Raw genomic sequence first — 19770 nt, 5'->3', positions numbered from 1 at the left:
ACCAGAAAAGTGCTGGCTTCTTTATAGAGCAGCAGTGCCTTAGACTGTGTATTAATGTTTGCAAGCATTGTAGTTGATAAAACTACTTATTTACCTACACAATGGAAACTCAGCATGACTAATTGTACGATTCTAAAAAGTTCATTTACCTAGATAATCTACTCACCTGTCTGAAATCAGCCCTGTTTGGGAGACTGAAGCAAATTTTTACCAGCTTTTATGTGGAGGAAAAAGTGGTGGTGATGACCTTTTACCTAACTGTTAATTCATCCTGATTCAACCATGACAAATTCCATGCAGTTGAACTCCTTCCAGCTTGTTCTGAGCTGTGAAGCTCTTGTCTCGCTCCACGAAGTTACTGTGTAGGTTAATGGCTGTTTCTTTCTCTGGCTGCAATGATTTATGCAGCCTGTATCCATATCCAGCTCCTACAGCTTTGCTGTAGGATTCTGATTGGGGGTCAGATGGTGAATGGGATTGGGAACTGATCGAGGTTAAGAGTGACCACTTTTTATGGCTGGGTGGTGCTGAGCCAGTCTGATCCCTTCCCTGGAGCAGTTTCCTTCCCAACTGCACAACTATACAAGGATGGCTGAGGAAGGGGCCCAGGGGAGGAAGTGAGCAGTGGGGGCAGGATTGTGATGGGGAGGAGAGCGCTAAAGGCCACTTCAGCTGATACTGCTGCCAAAAGAAATGTTCACTGAATCACAGCCCAGTGGCATGTCCAGCCAAATCCTGTGGAAGTTCTCAGTGTCAGGGACATAATCCTGCTTTCCATCCCAGTGTGCTTTGATGTAATTTATTCAGCTGCCAGTGTGTTTGGCAGCTCTTTGGCACAGTGGCAAGGCAAGGAGCAGTGTGTGCTGAAAGGGGAAGTGCCTGGTGCTGGATGGCAGCAGCCCCAAACCAAGGGCAAATGGCAGGATAAAAGGTGCTGGTGAGAACATTGTCTCCTGTCTAAGGGGATGGAACAGGGCATTTCAGCAGGGGAAGGTTTTAAACTGTGTCTGCTCTTCAGTGGTTGCAGGTCAGGGTTTTATGTTTTAAGGACAGAAACTGGGTGAGCAATATCTCTCTATGAGAAGAAGCAGTGTGGTAAGGAACCTCGCTTTGTATGTCTCCCTCCTTCCATGCTCCTCATTTCCAAATACTAAACCAAGACTGAATTTCTGCACTACAAAATGAACCCACTGTGACCTGAAGACTGGTTCAGTTTACAGCCAAGTCCATAATCCAAGAAGCACAAAGGATCAGCAATGGGAAGAGAAATGAAAATGCAGAGCAGAAGGAGTCAGCAGGTAGTCCTTAACAGCCTGCTAATCACAGTGAATAATTTATTACAGCAATGCCACAGAGACTCCCTGAGCTTTTAAACCATTATTTCCTGGAAATGGTTTCTGCTCGTTTTTTATCATTTGTAAGTTTGAAATCTTCTATCCCTGTCTGCAATACAAAGGTTTGCAATGAAGCATGAGTCCAATACATTTTCTGACCTTGATTCTGGATGCCCTAAAGAAAGTGCAGCCCTGAATACACTCTGTGGCTCAGCAGCATGCTAGTGAGAGGAATGAGACACATGCTCCATACCTCTGACAACAGAAACCAACCTGGTGTCAAATCAAACACCCTCCCTGAACATGAGGATTTATAACCCCTCCCAAAATCCTCTTTGAAAATAACTCATTGTTAAAACACTGGATGGAAGGTTACACTTTTATTGCTACCTTCAATCCTTCTGAACTCTTGGTCTCTATTGTATCACGTGGCGAGCTTAGTGAGTGAATTGGGCTCCCTGTAACTAATTTGAATTTCATGTTTCTTTTGCCTTTTTGACCCTCCTGGTGTTCTATGATCAGTTAGGACACAGACCAATTTGTCAGCTTCCTCCTCCCCATCATTCACTACTTTCTGTACTTTTCACATCAATTCTTACTTTATATTTTTTTAAGTTACTGGTCTGTCATTCCTTCACCACAGGAAGCACAAGTTTAACCACTCCATCAGTGCAATTACTGACTTGACAACGCTTCATTATGCCCTAAAGCAGAGAGGATCTATTTGTTCTGCAATAAAGCAGCTCTTAATTAGGCTATTGCTCCTCCTGTGTAAATATCTCATTTTGCCTCTGGAATTGGGAAAGTTCACTCTGTCTCTTGTTGTTTGGGAAAGGCCAAGTGGCACTGGACAGCAATCTTTCACTTTCTGGACACAATTAACGTGCTGATTACTTTGCTTATGTTTTTGACAAGCAGGTGATTTTTCTCTGATCAGACACTTAAAACTACTGAATTTACTTGTGCTCTGCATTGCTTGGAAGGATGGATCCAACTCACCTCTTATTTTTGAATGCTTAGACAGGAAGGCAACCTGTTACTTTTGCTTTGGATTCATGATGACACTGCAAACTAAAAATTAAATTCTTTGTCATGAGAACCCAAAGACTGCTGTGGAGACTTTCTGCTGTGGACAGAGCATTCTCACAGCATGCTTCATTTACTCTTAGAGAAAGGGTAATGCTGAGAAGAAATGGTAGTTTCATTTGTGGCTGAATTTTGTGATACCTGACATTTTATCTTATTTCTAAAAACCTTTATTCCCTTTGGGTTCTCTTCAGTAACCAGATAATATAAGCAGTGATAATGTTTATGAGTCTGAGAAAAAAGGCTCACTTTAGGTCTCATTACCACTAGCTTTCTATAGAAGAAAATGAGATAACACTATATAGATGTATCTCTTAAAAAGCAACTAAACGTTACCAGACTCTCCTTTAAGGTAATTTTATTTTTGGTGATAAGGTAGACTTTTTCTCTGTCTTTTTATCTGCCATATGGAAATCCTTTGGCTGACTTTGTTAATCATTCACTCTTCAGCTCGGAGTTAATTGTTTACTAACTGTTAAGCTGTGTGCACTAAAAAAATGCCTTTGGGCTCTTAAATCAGTGGGAATATCTCACTAGAACAACAGAGATATGCCTAGTGCTACTACTTGGGTGTGCAGATCAAACAGCTCCAGGCTACACTGTGGCTCTGTGTGTCCAGGTCTCTGGGGATGGAGTGGAGTCACATCCCTGTGTGCTGGTCAAAATGGACACACACCACTCACAGACAAATGCTCACATGGGGCTGCTGCAGTGCCTTGGCTTTCTTTCCATTTGCTCTGAAATTCAAGCAGAACACCCTCTAATGACCCTTCTCTGAAAATTATGGGTTTGGTCTTTTCACAAGAAAGTGTTTGTAGAAGCTAAGTTTAACATAGAGGGAAATGGATTCTGTCCACCCTGGAAGCTGTGAGCTGCCTCTACACAAATGACACTGGTTCTGCAAGCCCAGCTTCCAGAATGCCTCAATATATGGTTGGCAGGACAGCAGCCATCTTTTCACACTTGATACTCCCTTCTTCTTGTTCAGCTGGAGCCTTGGATTTTGTGTAGTATACCAAAACTTTTTGCAATTATTTCATACCTAAAAATGAACAGCTAGCAGATTATAACTCACAGGGACCAAATTTGCACTAGAACAGGCAATGTTCAAGAGGAAGCCTTTGACAGGGCTCACTGGGTCTGTGAGCTAGCACTCAAAAGACAGAAGAAAAAGCATGAGCCTCAATATGATGGCTTTGGGTAGATTCAGGGCTTCCACAAAATTCAGGCATAAGCAGGAAGGAACATAAAAATAGAAATACAGAGACACTTTAGTCTCTGCTGTCTAGGTACAACTGCATTCCAGTTTAATAGCCCTGCATTCCCATCTGAACCACCCAGGACTAGATGCCAGATACCCACCTCAGCTGCATCCCCAGTAATGCTGGAGAACTTGATGCCTGAGTGAGAGAACAGTGCAAGCAGGATGAAATTTTGGCCCTGCCTCAGCCTCAATTCCCCTCTCCAGCCTCAGCTAACTTGCTGACAAACCTGGTTAGTTTTCTAGAGACACATGGCTGATTTACTCCAGCAATTTAATGAAATCATGGTTTTGAGTGACTGCTAATGGAATCGCCCGAGATAGGTTCAGCTGCTCAGTGTGTGTTACAGTTTTACTCACAAGCACAAGTGGAAATCTAACTAGGATGACATATAGGAAAACATTACAATCTCTCTCACAAGACAAGCAAGGTTTTTATATGTGCTTAATATAAATGTCTTGATTTCAGCTGCTTGTGTTTTTTTCCAGGGAGATTTATTTTACCATTGTCAGTTTTCAATTTGTTTTTGGCATCTGCAGAGTGCGGGAGCAAAATATTAAAGATCATAAAAGCCACAACCTCTTTCCCCCTCCCCCACTAATTTTACCTTGCAGAAAGTTCAGTAAGGTTTACCTACCCCTCCCCTTTGCACAGCTAAGACTTGAACCAGTGCATGCTGGTGCAGTCAAATGAATCAGATACTGTGGCAGGCTGCTTGCAGATACCAGGGTTATTGAGTGCAATTTTACAATCTAATTAGCAAGAGGATTAAACACTACGCCTCGCTGAGGCAGCTGATCTGCTCTCGCCAGAGGGGTTTTACCACCTGTGTAGGGTAAGAAGTCCTTTTACTTGCTCCACAGAAGGTAAAATCACTCCATGGAGAAATAATGCAGACTCAGCCACTCTGTCCATGTCCCATCCGTGATTCAGGCTGCTCATTTTGGAACAGCTCTGCCAACAGATGGGGTTTGCAAGCATCATGTAACAGAGAAATGCTCATCTAGGCTGGCTTTTCACTGTTGTGGTCTCTGGATTGTGGCAATGGACAGATCCAAGCCCGGAAATTCCTGATTTCCCTTCCCACCCAACCTTCCCTCACAGATAAATGACCACTTCTGCCACAGTTCTTAGTGGTTTATACATAAGGCAGCACCATTGTTTTGGGTCTGCTGGATTTCACACGATTGCTGAGGCCGAAAAAAATAATTCCCAGTAAAGAGAAAACCAGCACCTTATTTTTTTAGGGTTACACTTGCAGAAAAAGGATCAGAGGTGCCTAAAACCCCTGATTTCAGGTGCAGTGTGAGTGCTAGAGGTAGACTAGTGGGGACACAGAGAGGCTGGCAAAGATTTTATCAAGCTCCAAAAAAAATGCTACAGAATAGATCACCCTGAACAGCTGAGAGGAGAAAGTAGAGAAGCTGAGAAAAGAGGCTTGACCCTTCTGGTGGAAATGTCTCTCCTTTAATGCAATCAGAGCACCTCATCTCTTCTCTCCTTCCTTCTGATACCCTCTCATCCCAAGAGGGCTGGCAATAACTGCTATAATATGTGAAAGGCTGAGTCCTGTCATGGCAGGGCACTAATTTCTTCCAAAGAAATGTCTGTATTCTTAAGACTGACTTCTGAAGGCATCTTTTATGTACATGTCTTCCCTGGGGGGTTGGCACTACTGGAGATATGTGGGTGCAAACACCTAGCCTAGGCATGTTTTAAACTGCCATGTTGAGGATGGCTTGCCCAGCAGGCAATGATTGATCCCAAATAGATGTGTCTTTTAGTCTTTTTGAAGACCTCCTTACTCTCCTCATCCTTTCTTTTAATGAATAAAAGTTCCATTAGTAGCCTTCAGTGAACAAAAGGCTAATTGATGAACCTATTGTCTCTTGTTGCCTTCTTAGCAGCTCAGTTTTCTACCAAAACCTTAATTCTAGTCCATTTTAATAGAAGTTGCTCTCTATGAGTACCAAGCACTGTCCAACTTGAATGTGACCAGAGGAGATGAAAGAAAAACTGGTACAGAGACAATGCAAAGAGAAATACAGTACATTGATTCACTGTGGAAGCTTTTGCATCCACGGAAGAGCTGCCTAATTGCTCCAAATCATCCAGTTCTGCAGCCTGAAGCCAGCCTGAAGCCTTGCCTCCCGATGTTCCCACAGCTTTGCAGTGCAACAAACACTGTTGCTAACAGGCTGTACATTCCCACCTGCAGGGCATATGCTCAGGGATGAGCTTTTTTTATTTTAGATGGCACCCTAGGTGGGAAAATCCAAACACACTGGTGCCCCTCATAGGCTGAGCTCAAGAATCAAAACTTCCCATGCCTTTTCTTTAGGCATGTGTTGAAAGTCATCTTTCCCTGCTACTTTGACATTAACTCTCCAGTTAGGAAAATTGTTACTTATCAAATGTAATGCTGGTCCTGAGAAAATAATGCAATTTTCTTTTTGCAATAAATGGAAGCAGTTTTCCTGTCTCTTCATCCCTTTCTCTCTCAGATAAATTATGGCTTGACAATACAATATCAGGGGTTGGCTGAGCACCCCCAATCCACCACTGCCAGTGAATGGAAGGCCTCCAGCACCTAAGAGGATCAGTCCTTGAGTTCCCATCTACATCTTATGAATCACACAAAAAAGAAATGTAAATTGCAAGATTAAGTGACGCTTATTTCCTCCAAACACCACAATTTTTAATAAATTATGAGCTACTTTAGTCCATTAATTCTTTGCAGACATTGAGACAAGTTTGGGAGAAATGAACATCCTTCAAAAATCACATGAATCAATGCCAGCATTTGGTGTACATCACACCCTTGACTCAAGCTATGACATGTGTGGCAAGCCCAGACCTTGGTAGAAAGGCACACACTTACCTTTCTTGGTTTCACTTTGTCATGGTAGTCATATTGAAAAATCCCCTTGTAGCTAAGTCCTAACCACCATGGAATTCCCTGCTTGTCCTGAAAGAGAAAACAGAGGGAGTCATATTGAATACAAGGGGGAAATGCTGGAGGTTTCCTGTGCTGTTGCTCAAGACAAAAATTTGTTTCTAAGTAGTATCTTTGAATGGGTGTTGTTAAATTTCCCCCTGCCAAGTTCCCACAAGTCACAAAGCTCCATAGTGTTTAGAAGAGATCTGTTTCACTTTTGGCTATGGCATATAAAACAATTTAAAATACATCACATGTAATCAAGTTACTCAAAATGCTGTTGGGGTGGTGAGGAGGTTTTGACATGGGTCCCTTGTGCAGTGGTGCATCCTCTTTCTCTTCCCTGTAAATTTTACAGTCTGAACACTCAGATACTAGAGAGGAAGGAAAGTGAATCACCCAGCTGACTTGAATTATGTGGAGGGATTTTAGCATTAGTCTTGAAAATGCAGCAGTAATGGGATCTGAGAGCTACCAAGTGATAAGGTCTGACAGGCTCAGACCCAACTGCTTTGTGTCTGAGTGTGCAATAAAATGTCCTTATGGAGTAATGGCTGATATCTGATCCCAGTCTCTGCAATTTACTGAGCTGAAGTCCTCAATGAAATTACATCTGTTCTGTTAATGTGATAGAGAATGGCAGCATAAAACACAGCAAAACCAAAACCCCCATATCAGGCAGAAGCAAACCCTATTATGTGCAATATTTGCTGCCTCACTGCTGCTCACTGCTGCTTATTGACCATGGGGAGCTCACTGGAATAGCTCTCAAGTCTTTGCAGGACTGAATGTCCAGCCCAATCCACTAGATTTTTCTTGCTCCAGAGTAGTCCAAGAGATCTGGTTGCAAAGGGTGCTGGAAAGATCTGTCCTCTGAGAAAAGATGAGGCTAATGCTCTTTGCAAAATAATAATAACAACTTTATTATTACATCCTATTAGCAGGAATAGACTAGAAATGCATCTCCTGAGACAGGTACAGTCAGATACTTGAGTTTTTATAGCACCCCATGTATGCAAGACATTACAGATTTATGAAAAACCATATGATCTGTGCACAGAGATAATGATGACACACATCAAAACTTCAGGGGTGATAAATGAGGAAATATGCTCTGGGGAATGTGTTTCTAGCTTTCTTTCTATGTTTATTGATTTCTCTACTTAAAAAAAAATAACAAATCTATGCAGCTGGTCAGGCAGGGAAATAATAATAATAATAATAATAATAATAATAATAATAATAATAATCTGGAAATTTTGGTGATAAATCTTTAGACAAAAGAAATGAGGGACTTCATGAATAGCTGCATGCATGAAGTCCATATAGAAGTGAAGAGCTGTTTGGGGATGAAAATGTGTTACCTATCTCTAGAGTACAAGACTGTTTTGGCATTGAAAATATGTTCAATCTCTGTACCCATCTACATATCTCATGTCAGGGGAGCTGCAGTGTGCAGGTCATGGCTGGCCCTAGATGCATGTTCATGGATCTGCCATCTGGGAAAGATCTGATCTCCTGGAGCTACAAAAAGGATTGTCTGCCAGAGATGTGTCTGGCTTGTCCCTTTGGTGGTGGTTCAGTGGCATTACCATGCTGCTGACTGAGCTGAACACTCCAGCACAATAGGACTGCAAGAGTTTTATCTCCAAGAACAGGATTTTCCTCTTTGGAACTGTATTTACTAAACATGCACACACAGCTGAAATAAGTTTATCCTACCTCAGGAAGTGAAACGAGACTTTAGCAGCAGTGTATTGTATTCTGAGAGCAGAATGGCTGTTTGTGCCTCTCTCCCTCCCTCTCCAACAAGAGTTTAATCAGTGAAGGACCCTTCTTGTAGCACGTACCTTTACTGCATAATAATGCACTCCATATGTTGGGAGGGATTCTACAATGCTCATGTAACTGCAAAACAACACAGAAGAGAATAACACAGCTGAGAAGCTGAGAGGATGATCTGAAAAAAACTTTGATAAATAAATTATTATGCCAAGAAATGCTTAAAAATGAAGCATTGCATGAGATGGGAAGCATAGTTACATATTATATTTACAGTGCTGTAGAAATAGTTCCTAATAAAACAAAGGTCATAAAGAAATAATTTCTATATTACTTACTTCACAATTGCTTGACCTCTTGTCTGACCATTTAATTTCTTGTAATGTTCAATGACTCGATCCTCACTGGAAAGGAAAAAAAATTGGATGTTTTATGTAATGGCATTATCATGACTAAAAATCTTGTAAAGAACTAAAGATATACTTCTGTTAACACAGCTACTGACTGATGGAATCAAAAGATGCCAAGCAAAACCATTAGGTGAGGGGATTTGGTGCAGACCAGGACAAACTAGGGGGGGAATCACAGACTGAGAATAAAAATGGTTTTCTAAGAGTTGAGTCTGTGGAAGAACCCTTTTCCCTCACAAACACAGTATGTACCTGTACAGACTTTTCCCTTTCTGCATTCCTTTCCTTACCTACAAATGATGTCCACAATACTACACTGAGGGCAAACACATTTGTGTTGGAGCTCCTCAAGATCTGCTTTGTCCTAACTGCTGCAACTTCTTTTTAAGACCATCATGTCCTCTGAAAGATGGGCAGAACTGTCAGAAATTGGTGGCCAGTCATAGCCCTGAGAGTGACAGATTCCTCCTCACTGCAACTGCATAAGTGCAGGTGCACTGTTGGAAGTACTCTGAACAATCTCTCTCAGCAGAGAGCTGAATTCCTTACTGTACACAGAAGCAACAATAACAACAGTGACAGGGGATATTTCCAGGGCACTCAAACTTGAGTTTCTTTACTCTTAAAGTACTCATGTGTGTTTGCTTACTTCTGAGTTATACTAACTTGTATTCCCCCAGGCAACTCCTGGCTATGCACTGGGAACTGGCATGAGCATTTCCAACAGCTCTTTAGAGACTAAGATAATTTTATGTTTTAGGAAGATGAGAATTATGTCATCATGTGTTCCAAGGTGAACCATGGAGGCTGTTCCACATCAGTGGGTCTCTGTGTCAGGCAACAATTCTGAATGTGTACCAATAAGCATCCAAGAGAGATCAGCATGACCCAAATGACAGATTGAGAGACTCATGTAAGTTCACTTTTAAAGCATTTCATTAATTCTTCTGCAGTGACTGGACAGCAGAGCTATTTGATGCATATGATCAGCAGTGCTAGCAAGGTCACAGCATAGCAAAGGGTAAGCCAAGGATCCAGGGTAATGCACACAGGACGTGCTCTGCTACACTGCCATGACAGCACGCCAAAGTACTCAGATTTCAAACCAATTTATTGCTCCTTATTTTGTATTTTATTTTTGATTCCCAATGACAGGGAATCTGTTGAGTCCCCTGGAGATATTGTGCAGAATGTGTTAGACCAAGAGGAAGGAAACCTAAACTACTTTCATGCCCCCTTAGTGTCCTCCCCACCTGGCCTTGCATGAGCTTCCATCCATGTTGCATTTCTATCCCATACCATCATGCTGCACATGGTTTAGGGCAATGTGAACTGGCATTCCTCCCTCTCTGCATTTCCTGGATCCAGCAGGATATTCTAATGGGGCCTTTCAGTTGTCCACCATGTGGAAGCCAGTTGTATTGCTACAATGCACAGCAGTGTGGGATGATGTGGTAGATGACCTCACCACAACTGCTCAGAGATGCCCACAGAGGCTTTTGTGGAGGACTGCAAAGTGTTTCACCAGCCTGGCTTAAGATGACTGCATCTTCTCATTGCTGCCTTCCCCACTGCATCCCTGTGCCAGAGAGGACAGAACCTCTTTTAGAAAGAGAGCCAGAATCTCTGTAGCCAAAACATCTTTTAGAAAGAAAAGGCACAAGGAAGCTGAGGATTGTGCAGTCCTAATAATGCAGAGAGAAAGGAAAACCAGAAACATCAATGAAGGCAGCAAAGAGCAATTCAGAGACAGTCTGTCAGACTGTCAGCAGGGCCAGCTTTTCCCTCACAAGCCTGTTGTTTATCTGAGAGTAACTGCTTTCCTTACTCACTCATCAAGTGGCTTCCCCCTTTCATCCTGCAAAAATAAAAGAGCCCTTTTCAGGGCTGTCCCATCAGCAGGAACAGGGTGCTGACTGAGCCAGTGACACATTACATGGGTAAAAGAATGGTCCAGCTCTCCCATCAAATCCCTCCAAATCATTTTAATGCTTAGAAAATGATCTGTAAGCTCTAAATTCTACAGCTATGAAACCATATTCAGCACACTGATCCAAGCAAGTACCACAGATGTTATGGGTGTGCACATGAAGGCAGAGCCTGGGTCTCCTGCCATGATTATCATAAACAGGATTACTTTTGGAGCAATAACTGAATTACATGAGTGTTCAGTATTGGAAGATCTCCAAAAAACATCATTCTTAATAAAAAAGATAGACAGAGAGGGCTTACAGCCCTTTGAAATTACCTCTTAAAACCATGATTACATGTGGATGCAATTCCTGTCTCAGACAGGAACAAACTAGGAGTGACTTCTCAGAAAATAATGGAGTTTCTTCAGTGGAAAACACTCCTAGCTTTATTTTCCACTCTGTGCAGTTTATTGCACAGATCAAGTGCTTATATTGCTGCCATTCAAGGAAAGGGTAAATGTACTTGGACATGCTGATTGCTTAATGTGATTCTGGATGTGCTCTGCTTTCTTACAAATTATTTTCATAAAATAATTGATATGTTCCTGGACCATACTCCTTGGGTAGAGAAGCCAGTTGATGGCCCATTTCTTTCAAAAGGACGGATCAGATGTCAGGGGGCCTTCTTGAACAGCAGGACAAAGAGTTGTGCTTTTAACCCATGCTAGAAATGTGGGACAGTCCAGACTTTACCCACTTCTTCTAAATAAATGCAGGCAATGCTATACCTCTATTGCTCTGTTAGGGTACTGATGAGTTTTCTTAGTAAAATGTTTTGTGGTCTACATATGTTAAGAGCCAGGTAAGTATAATCTTTGTTTTTTCTTTTCTTTGGACAAAAAATAAAATGCCTGAATTATAAATGGAGGCATATTTAGGAGTGGGATCTCTGGCCTTTCACCTTCCTGCAGCACTGGCCTTGTCACTGGGGAAAGAAACATGTACTCCAGAGCATAATTCATCCAATCTATTTTGGATAGATTCCTTGGGAGGAGGTTACTTCTGCTTCTGTTGCTGACAGCAAAGGGAGCTGAGGGCACCTAGCTCAGATAGCAATGTCCACACTGGAGAAACATTCATGGTCAGAACAATCTGTTTGACAGTCCCTCCTCTAACAATTCTCTGAACTTCCTTTTCCTCCTCACTGCCCCCTGCAAGCAGGACCATCCAGCACAGAGGTTGCTTTCTGCCTCCAGCTCTGGGTTGGAGGGTTAAGCTCAGCACATGCCAGGGAAAACAAGCAAAATCATTCACAGGTCAGAAGGAGCATTAGCAGAGCCTATAAAAATGCTCCACTATCATTTCAGCTGTTCCTCTCAAGGCAGCTGCCATGCTGCTATTGACAGCTGGGAGAGTGCTGGGACACTGCTGGGACCACCAGCTGACGTCTCCTCTCCTCCCCTGCTCTGCCTTGTTGCTGTGTTGGTGACACAGAAAGTCATTCACAGTGCAGGGCTGGCAGAGGATGCTTAACTGATGTGGAGACAGAGACAGGGAGGCTGCCGAAGCCCTGCCGTCTGTTTGCCAGCTCATAAAACATTCCCCCCAAAGCTGCAGAAATTAATACATGGAGGATATCCTGCAGCAGACAACTCTGATAAAGATCTTTAGAAGTAACAAGAAATCCCTCATGTCCCAGCAGCTTATAGAACTGGACAGCAGACAACTTGCAAGTAAATGCAGGCCTTGAGCTTCTCATCATCAGATCCAGATTTTCAAAGTTACTTGTTCCTTCCCTCTCTTCCCAGCACACTCAGATGTTTTAAATAGCTGTCCAGTCATTGCTGTTCCTTAGTGTTATTCTGTTTCTAACCTGACTTTTCAATTTTGATTATATTATTGAATAAATAATGTCTTTATTTGCAGTCATATGCTGTCCTTCTGAAGCCACCAGCACCTCTTAGGCCAAGGTACAAGAGCTGGACCAGGGCCTCAGGTCTGTGTTGAACCAAATAAAACCACTAAATGGTGATTTTTCAGCAGGCATTTTCAGAGGTGGGTTTTTTGGCAACACTGATGATTTGGGTTGCTAAAACCAGGCTTGCATTCAAAGTCTGTAGAAAGCTGGGAGAAGTCTATCTTCCCCCAGTCTGTTGAAAATCCCATTCTAGCACCCACTTTTGTATTGTTGCACCTCATATTTGCTTTACTACTGACAACTGAGTACAGTTATGTTTGTTAGGGAGGATCTGAAATGAGATAAAATGCAATGACAAGTGTCTGGAAAGGAGTACTGCAAGTTAACATATTTCTAAAGGTTCTCTCCAGTCTCTGTGATTGGTTTCATGTCTGTTTCCATGCATGGCCAAGAGAAATCAAAACTCAGGCCCTCAACTCCCTCCTGGACTGTGTGGGAGGACCAGCTCAGCTTTCATTTAAAAGAAAAAGAAATACAAACAAACCCACCCAAAAGCCCCTTCTTTCTTCACCAGTAATCAGAGATGCCAAAAGATGCTTGAGAAAAAGATGTGCAACTGATTATTCTGAACCTGGAGAAAGCTGCAAGAGATTACAGTGCAGGAAAAGGCCTACACCAAGGGTATGGAACCAGGAGACTCCATGAAGGTGAAATCAGAGGCACAAACTGTGCTGATTTAAGAATCCAGGACTCTTCCCACAGGTCTTACTGCATTTGGTAGGTTTAACAGCTGATGCTTTTTAATGGTCGGTGGTGGAGATGTTGTTTATTTTATGAAGATCTTTTACAGCATCTTGCTGAAGGTATCACAGTATTTACTTGATTATCCATTTTATTATCTCTGAATCCATTCCTGGATTAAGATTGGAACTGATAAAAATAAAATTATTTTGTTTGTCTGTTTTAAACTAACTAGAGCCATTATCCTTCCCACCTTTAATGTTTTAAAGTTTCTTTCCAGGGTTGGATATTCACTTGTGACTGCTTGTACTAATGCTGAAGAAATGCAGAATAAAACTGATTGCTCACAGAAAGGTTTGGATGAAATCTGCATCTGGTACATAATCTGAATGTGGTGTGAAGAACTGTCAGAGAACACAGTTTTAAAAATCTGCTCCCTTAGATCACTGAAGTTTGAGCTGCACTTTTGAGGCTTTTTGTTTGATTCACCAACAGATGCTTCCTGAGAGCATTAAGTGTTTCAGAGGGCTAACAAGGCATCATTAAAAAATAATGAACTACTAATGTTAAAAAGATCTCTGAGACCTGGTTACTGACATGAAATCACAAGGGAGTCACAGGACTGTAGCCTCTGATTTTATTACTCCATTGGCAACACCACCTTCCCAACCTGTGACCTGTTCTCAGTCACATGAGACCCCCCCACCCAAAATTAAGTACAGCTGCAGTGCTGTACCTTATATATAAATGCAAATACTCATATTCTGAGCACGAGGATTTTACATGGCTCTTCTCACAATGTGGCACTTTATTAAGACCTTAGGCCATGTTGTTGCTGAAGGGTCAGATTTGCCTTCCCTGTCAATGCCTACTTGTTCCCACCACTGGTCTTGAGATGGCTTTCAGCTTGAGCTCCCAGTCTGTCAGTCAGCCAGGCCACCTGGAAATGTACTGCTTTTGAGTGTGTGGAGTAGTTTTTGAGAAAAGAGATGGAAAGAGGAACACTATTCTTCAATGAAATGGCAGCCTACATTAGTCATTTTTCATCAAGATTTCATTTGGGTCTTAGAGAGAAACATCAGGAGACTGTGATGATCCACAGTTACTGTGTTAGTGATCCTGTTTCAGCTGGGGACTCTGAATCTGTCCTTATATTCTCAGGAAGTGATTAGAAGACCTATGACTTGACATTAGGTACAGTTCATTCTATTGCTGTAGGCATGCAAGGAGAAGATGACAATCTTTTTGGCAAAGAGAAGAACCGAGATCATAGCCTGCAAACTGGTTTGTTTCCTCCTGCCACCCTCAGATTACCAAAATGCATAATTTAAAAGAGTAGCAGATAAAGAAGTTCAGTCCAACCCCCAGGCTTACAGCCTAATGCTTTAAAGGCAAACATGAAAGAGCAACAAGCAGAAAATGGAGTGAAAGTATCTCCCCTATAATGAATAGTTTTCCCCCAAATTCTTTCCTATTTGCACAGGTGAAAAGGATATGCAGGGTGGCACAAAGAATCTATGTGTGTGGCATATGAAATCTAAATGTGACCCTGCTCCTACCCTGGGCTTATTTTTCAGTGCAATAAAGACAGAACAAACAAGCATCCACCACCAAACACTGAATTTGTATAAAAGTAGATGACTTCAGCTGTACCATACAGAGAGGACTTGCAAGATGAAACTGAATCACTCAACACAGGGCAAAACATTGACATTTCCAACTGGGAGAACTCTTTCACAAATGCAGAGTGATGTGAAAGTAAATGGCACATTAGGCCTCTTGACTTCATCGGGACATTTGCACACTTACAGTGGATTTTTGGCCAGGCATTTGGCAGATGGGGAAACTGAGGCCCAGGATGGTAGCTCTACTTAAGTAATGCAATGAGTCAGTGACAGACCCAGAGCCAGAAGGCAGGAACTGTGCATCCCAGTTCCACTCTGAGACCACACTGCCAGAGCCAGGTGCTGCACGAGACACTGCAGAGAGTGATACGTTACCAGTAAGCGAGGGAAGGATGCTCCTTCAGAGCTGGTGTTGGGAGGGCTGGCAGCTTCTTTAATTCATTCCTTACAACTTCATTGCTGAAAGAGAGTTCAAAAGGAGGATCAGGCTACAAGAAAACAACCACAATATTTGATATGACTTGACCTAGCTGGCAGGCTGCTACAGCTCTACATCTGTTCCTTCTTAACAAAAGGCACTGGGGTTTCCTTTTTCTCCTCTCTTTATTTGTTTTATGGCAGCCCAGTTAACTTTTCCCTCTATTATCAAAATTGGAGAGAAGCTCTCCCAGATGGTTATGTTGAAGCACTTCCTACCAGTGACTGGACACAAAAGCCACCATGTCACATGTCACTGAGCAGGGTGTCATGGACATGTTCATATAGTGAAAAAAAAAACCAAAGAGCAAGAGAAAGATTTGCTTTCAGCTGCAATTATACACCTCTATTTAATGCCTTACAAACTACTACAAAAAGTAATAATTTGCTTTCTTAGCATCACAGATTTTTATGCTCTTACAACCTGTGAGCAAAGTTAACCTCTTTCCCAGTGACCTCTCCTTTGCATAACATCTGCACTGATAAGACTCCACTCTGAATTTGGGTCCTGCTACACAAAACCCTCCTACACAACCACCTCACTAACATTCTTCTCCCTCCAACCTCCAGTGGCCACAATGGCCAGCTGGAGCAGCATCACTGTGCAGCAGAGAGCAGGGAGAGCTCAAGAAATGAGAGGCAGATTCTCACAGATGAAATGAAACCGTGGGATTTTCTCCTACAAAACCCAAATGCCTCCCTTCCCACTTTTAAACACACATGGAATTGTGTGCACATAAAAAAAAAAGCCTCAAAGGCTTGGGAAGGAAGGCAGTGTTGCTATTAATTTTTAAAATTGTAGAAATACACAGCCAAGAGGACCAGACAGGACATGGAGGAGTGCCAAAAAACTCATGTTTATTGGCTTACTTCTTACCAGCAAGTTTTTCTCCCTTCTTGTACCCTTCCCTTTATCCTACCCAAAAGTATGGCTGTCCTGGAGCAGCAGAGAGAGTTACCTCTTCCAGAGCTCCAGATTTCCCAGCCCACCAGCTTCTCCCTGGGGTGGTAAACAGGCAGACAGGTAGTCTTGACCTCTCTGGCTGTAGACCAGAGATCCTGACATCTGCTAAAAACTCGAGGAGCTCTTGGACATCCCAGATTACCCTGGGTTTCATCCTTGTCTCTGGGACAGTCTGTATGTTGACTTGTAAAGAGGTGATACTGCTTCACTTATAAAAATCTTCCCACAGCATTTTTCCATTTGCACATCCCAGCAGCAGGCTCTGCCTGAGACCTAGGTGGGTTTGTCTTAATTGGAGTCTGCAGATTAATTGCTAGGTTGGGCCATAGGGTAAACCACTGACATAAATCCTGGAGCAGGCATTTTGGGCATGTCTGCAGACATTTATTATTTATTACTATGGTAGTTCCTTGACAATCAACTAAGTAGTTTTAAAACAGTACCAAACTTCTAGTCAGGAAAAATCTGTGAGAGATGCCCAAGTTTCAATTAGGCTCAAATTTTGCAGAGTCAAGATGTGCTGAATAGCACACAAGAACTGAGGGCACCACTGCCATGGAAAACCACTCTGCAACACCTCCTATGCCAAGCCAAAAGGCTCTTGACAAACAGTGTTTGAACACCCACTCCTGCCCAAATCCCATGGCCATGGGCTCAGAGAGCTCTTCTCTTCTAAGTGCTCAAAAACTATTCAGATTTATTCTTCCATGGAAGGTAAATATCTGCACAAGTCTGAACATGAAGCTGCTCTGCTCTGCGTTATCTGCTGATCTGAGTGCTCTGTTCTGTGACTGACAGCCTAAAAAACAAGTTGTTGCTTTTTAGAGTCTCCTCCACAGCAAGTGCATACTCAGCTCTTACTGAGGTTTTTGACATTTTGAAAGAAACTGGGAAAAAAGGATAGAACTTGGGACAATTAGAGCACAAGCAACAGTCCCTGCCCTCAAATGAAGATTTTTTTGAGGCTGGCTGATCAGAGAAGGAAGTTGAGAGATTTCCAAAACTTTTCTGGGAAAGCACAGACTGAGTTTCAAACAGGGACTTTCTGAGCCCAGAAAGCTTTCAAAGAGGGCAAGAATAGTGGTGACTAATGATCCCTGAGAATCTGGGAAAAACTCTGAGTCAGTAATGGCTCCTATAAAAGAAAGGGATAACATCAGTCAGCTTTGTTTTATCTGACAGTGAGGCACAAAGTTTGCTTGTGCTGTGATAAGGTCATTTAAGAATCAGAGAAAAAGACACTCTTAGTGATGTTGGGCAGGATTAAAATTTCTGCTCAGCACCCTAGAAAATATCATAAGGATAGTGCCTCACATTCTCAAAGCACCAAATGTATGTCAGGTAATCACTTCCAGGAATGAAAAGGTATTTCATTCTGTGGTCCATGCATTCACTAAGCCTTCTGGCAAGACTCATCTCAAGACAAATTAATTTAGACTCCCAAAGAGATGTCAAATTAAAAAAAAAAAAAAATCATCAGGTTAAATTTGAACTAGTAGCCATGAGGTCACTTTCTTCTCAGCTCCTTTTAAAACACGGAACCCCTCAATTTTTAAAATGTTTCCAGCAGGATTTCAAGTGGTTTTATACTTACTGCCTTTCATGCTCTTTCTAGTGAAATATCTGTGTGTTTATTTTATTACTGTATTTCAAAAGTGTTGGTTTAAGCTGGTCACTTGTGCTGCATTTATTTTATATTCAGAAGTGTTCAGCCTCCAGGGCTGATACATACATAAGGGAGTTTAGGATACAGATTTATTAATATGCAGGGGAAAAGCTCCAAAAACACTATGTGCCCCCTAGACCACTTTATTATTTTTTTTCCTATGATGGAAATGGTAATATTTAAAGGACTAAACAACAATATGAAAATGGAATAGACCTAGAAAACAGAACTACTTTTTCTTGATTTGTTCTGGTACTGCCTGTTTAATGAGACTTGTCCAAATAAATTAATCACCACCTCTTAGTATCTTTATCTACACATGGGGGCCAAAGGCCTGCCTAGAACTTCATAAACATTTTGTGAAAAACAAGTTTTTTGCATAACGTCTGCAATAATTTTGAGCATGATTATATATGCAGTTGTCTCAGGAAAGCCATACATTTTCCAGCATGTGTAATAACAATGATCAGTAACAAAACAAAACTACAGGTTAAAGTTACCAACTCTTCTCAGCATAGTAATTCATTCTGTAGAATGCAAGAGGAAATGCAAAGTCTGAGATTCTCAGATTAGATGGCACTATTCAAAATACAGTGTTTAGGATCTTTACCATTAGGCTGAAAGAATGCAGCCCAGGTTTTCTAACCCTTTAATACATTCTAATTGGTTAAATGTCACTTGGTTACACAGAAAGAAAAGTAAGCCTGAAACTATGTTAGATTACCATCTGCCCAAAAGTTGAAATTATTGTGAAATTCTGCCTAGCAGGAAACTGGCTGTTAGCTTTCCTCCCTTGTTATTCTTTCATATATTGCTGGGAGATACTTGGAGTCCACTTGAAATGTCTCATATTGTTTAACTGGAAGAAATCTAGCAATGAGGAACTAGCTCCAGAGGTTCAGGATTTTGTTATACTCAGAGGTTTTTCTTTCCTGTCCCCAAACTGAGGGATAAATGATCAGTATATGAATTTCTTGCTGCTTTGACATACAAGCTGTTTAAGGGTGAAGGACTGGATCATGAATATTTGCTAACAAAGCTGGTGTGGGTTTGCCAGAGACTTTGGGACTGGACTCTCAATCTGGCAGGATTAAATTAGGGAAAAAAAATCTCAATTATTTTAACAATATGCTGTATTCCCCCACAAATTAGCTAGGGCAGCCTCAGTAATTCCTTTATGTATACCTAAAGAGAGTCACACCAGTAGGATTTGTGTCCACCTAAGGAACTGAAATTTGTCTTGCCCATGCTCTGCCAACCAAGTGTGACTCAGCTCCCAACTAGAAACAAGATTAGTTAGAGCTAATAAACTTTAGAACCTTCTGCAGGGTACTAGTTCAGGAGCTTCACACATGCAAGTCTGTGCCTTTGATGTTAAAATGTTTGCAGCTAATATTGAAAGATTCAATCTTAAGTGCCTGGTTCCACCTAAAAATCAGCTCAACAGGGATACTTGATTGTCTGAAATTCAATGGTATGTTCCAGACTAAAAGTAAACATATTTATGTCCTGTCAGCTGAAGCATTTGGGCATTCATTTTCAGTAATGTGAATATGTTCTTCTTTAGTGCAAAGGACTAGGAACTTCTTAAGAAGAAAAGCTTTTTATTTTAAACCTGATTCTGCCTACATCTTTTTCAACTAAGAGATGGAGG

The 19770-nt window shown here is 41.7% G+C and overlaps 1 protein-coding gene across 9 annotated transcripts in view; it reads right to left on the bottom strand.

Annotated features, from left to right (window-relative positions):
• The window catches only part of FRMD4A (FERM domain containing 4A), a 353071-nt gene that overhangs the window by 42730 nt on the left and 290571 nt on the right, over positions 1 to 19770 (bottom strand). For all 9 annotated transcript variants that reach the window (XM_079304345.1, XM_079304340.1, XM_079304339.1 and 6 more), the window contains exons 8-11: positions 15385 to 15468; positions 8741 to 8806; positions 8471 to 8528; positions 6564 to 6650 (exon numbers count right to left, since the gene is read on the bottom strand). In XM_079304345.1, coding sequence (XP_079160471.1) covers positions 6564 to 6650; positions 8471 to 8528; positions 8741 to 8806; positions 15385 to 15468 — 295 coding nt within the window. The remainder of the gene's footprint in view (positions 1 to 6563; positions 6651 to 8470; positions 8529 to 8740; positions 8807 to 15384; positions 15469 to 19770) is intronic.

Source organism: Erithacus rubecula (genome assembly GCF_903797595.1).
Source record: "Erithacus rubecula genome assembly, chromosome: 4".
NCBI lineage: Eukaryota > Metazoa > Chordata > Aves > Passeriformes > Muscicapidae > Erithacus > Erithacus rubecula.
Note: the sequence above shows the minus strand (reverse complement) of the source record. Positions and strands in the feature narration are given on the sequence as shown.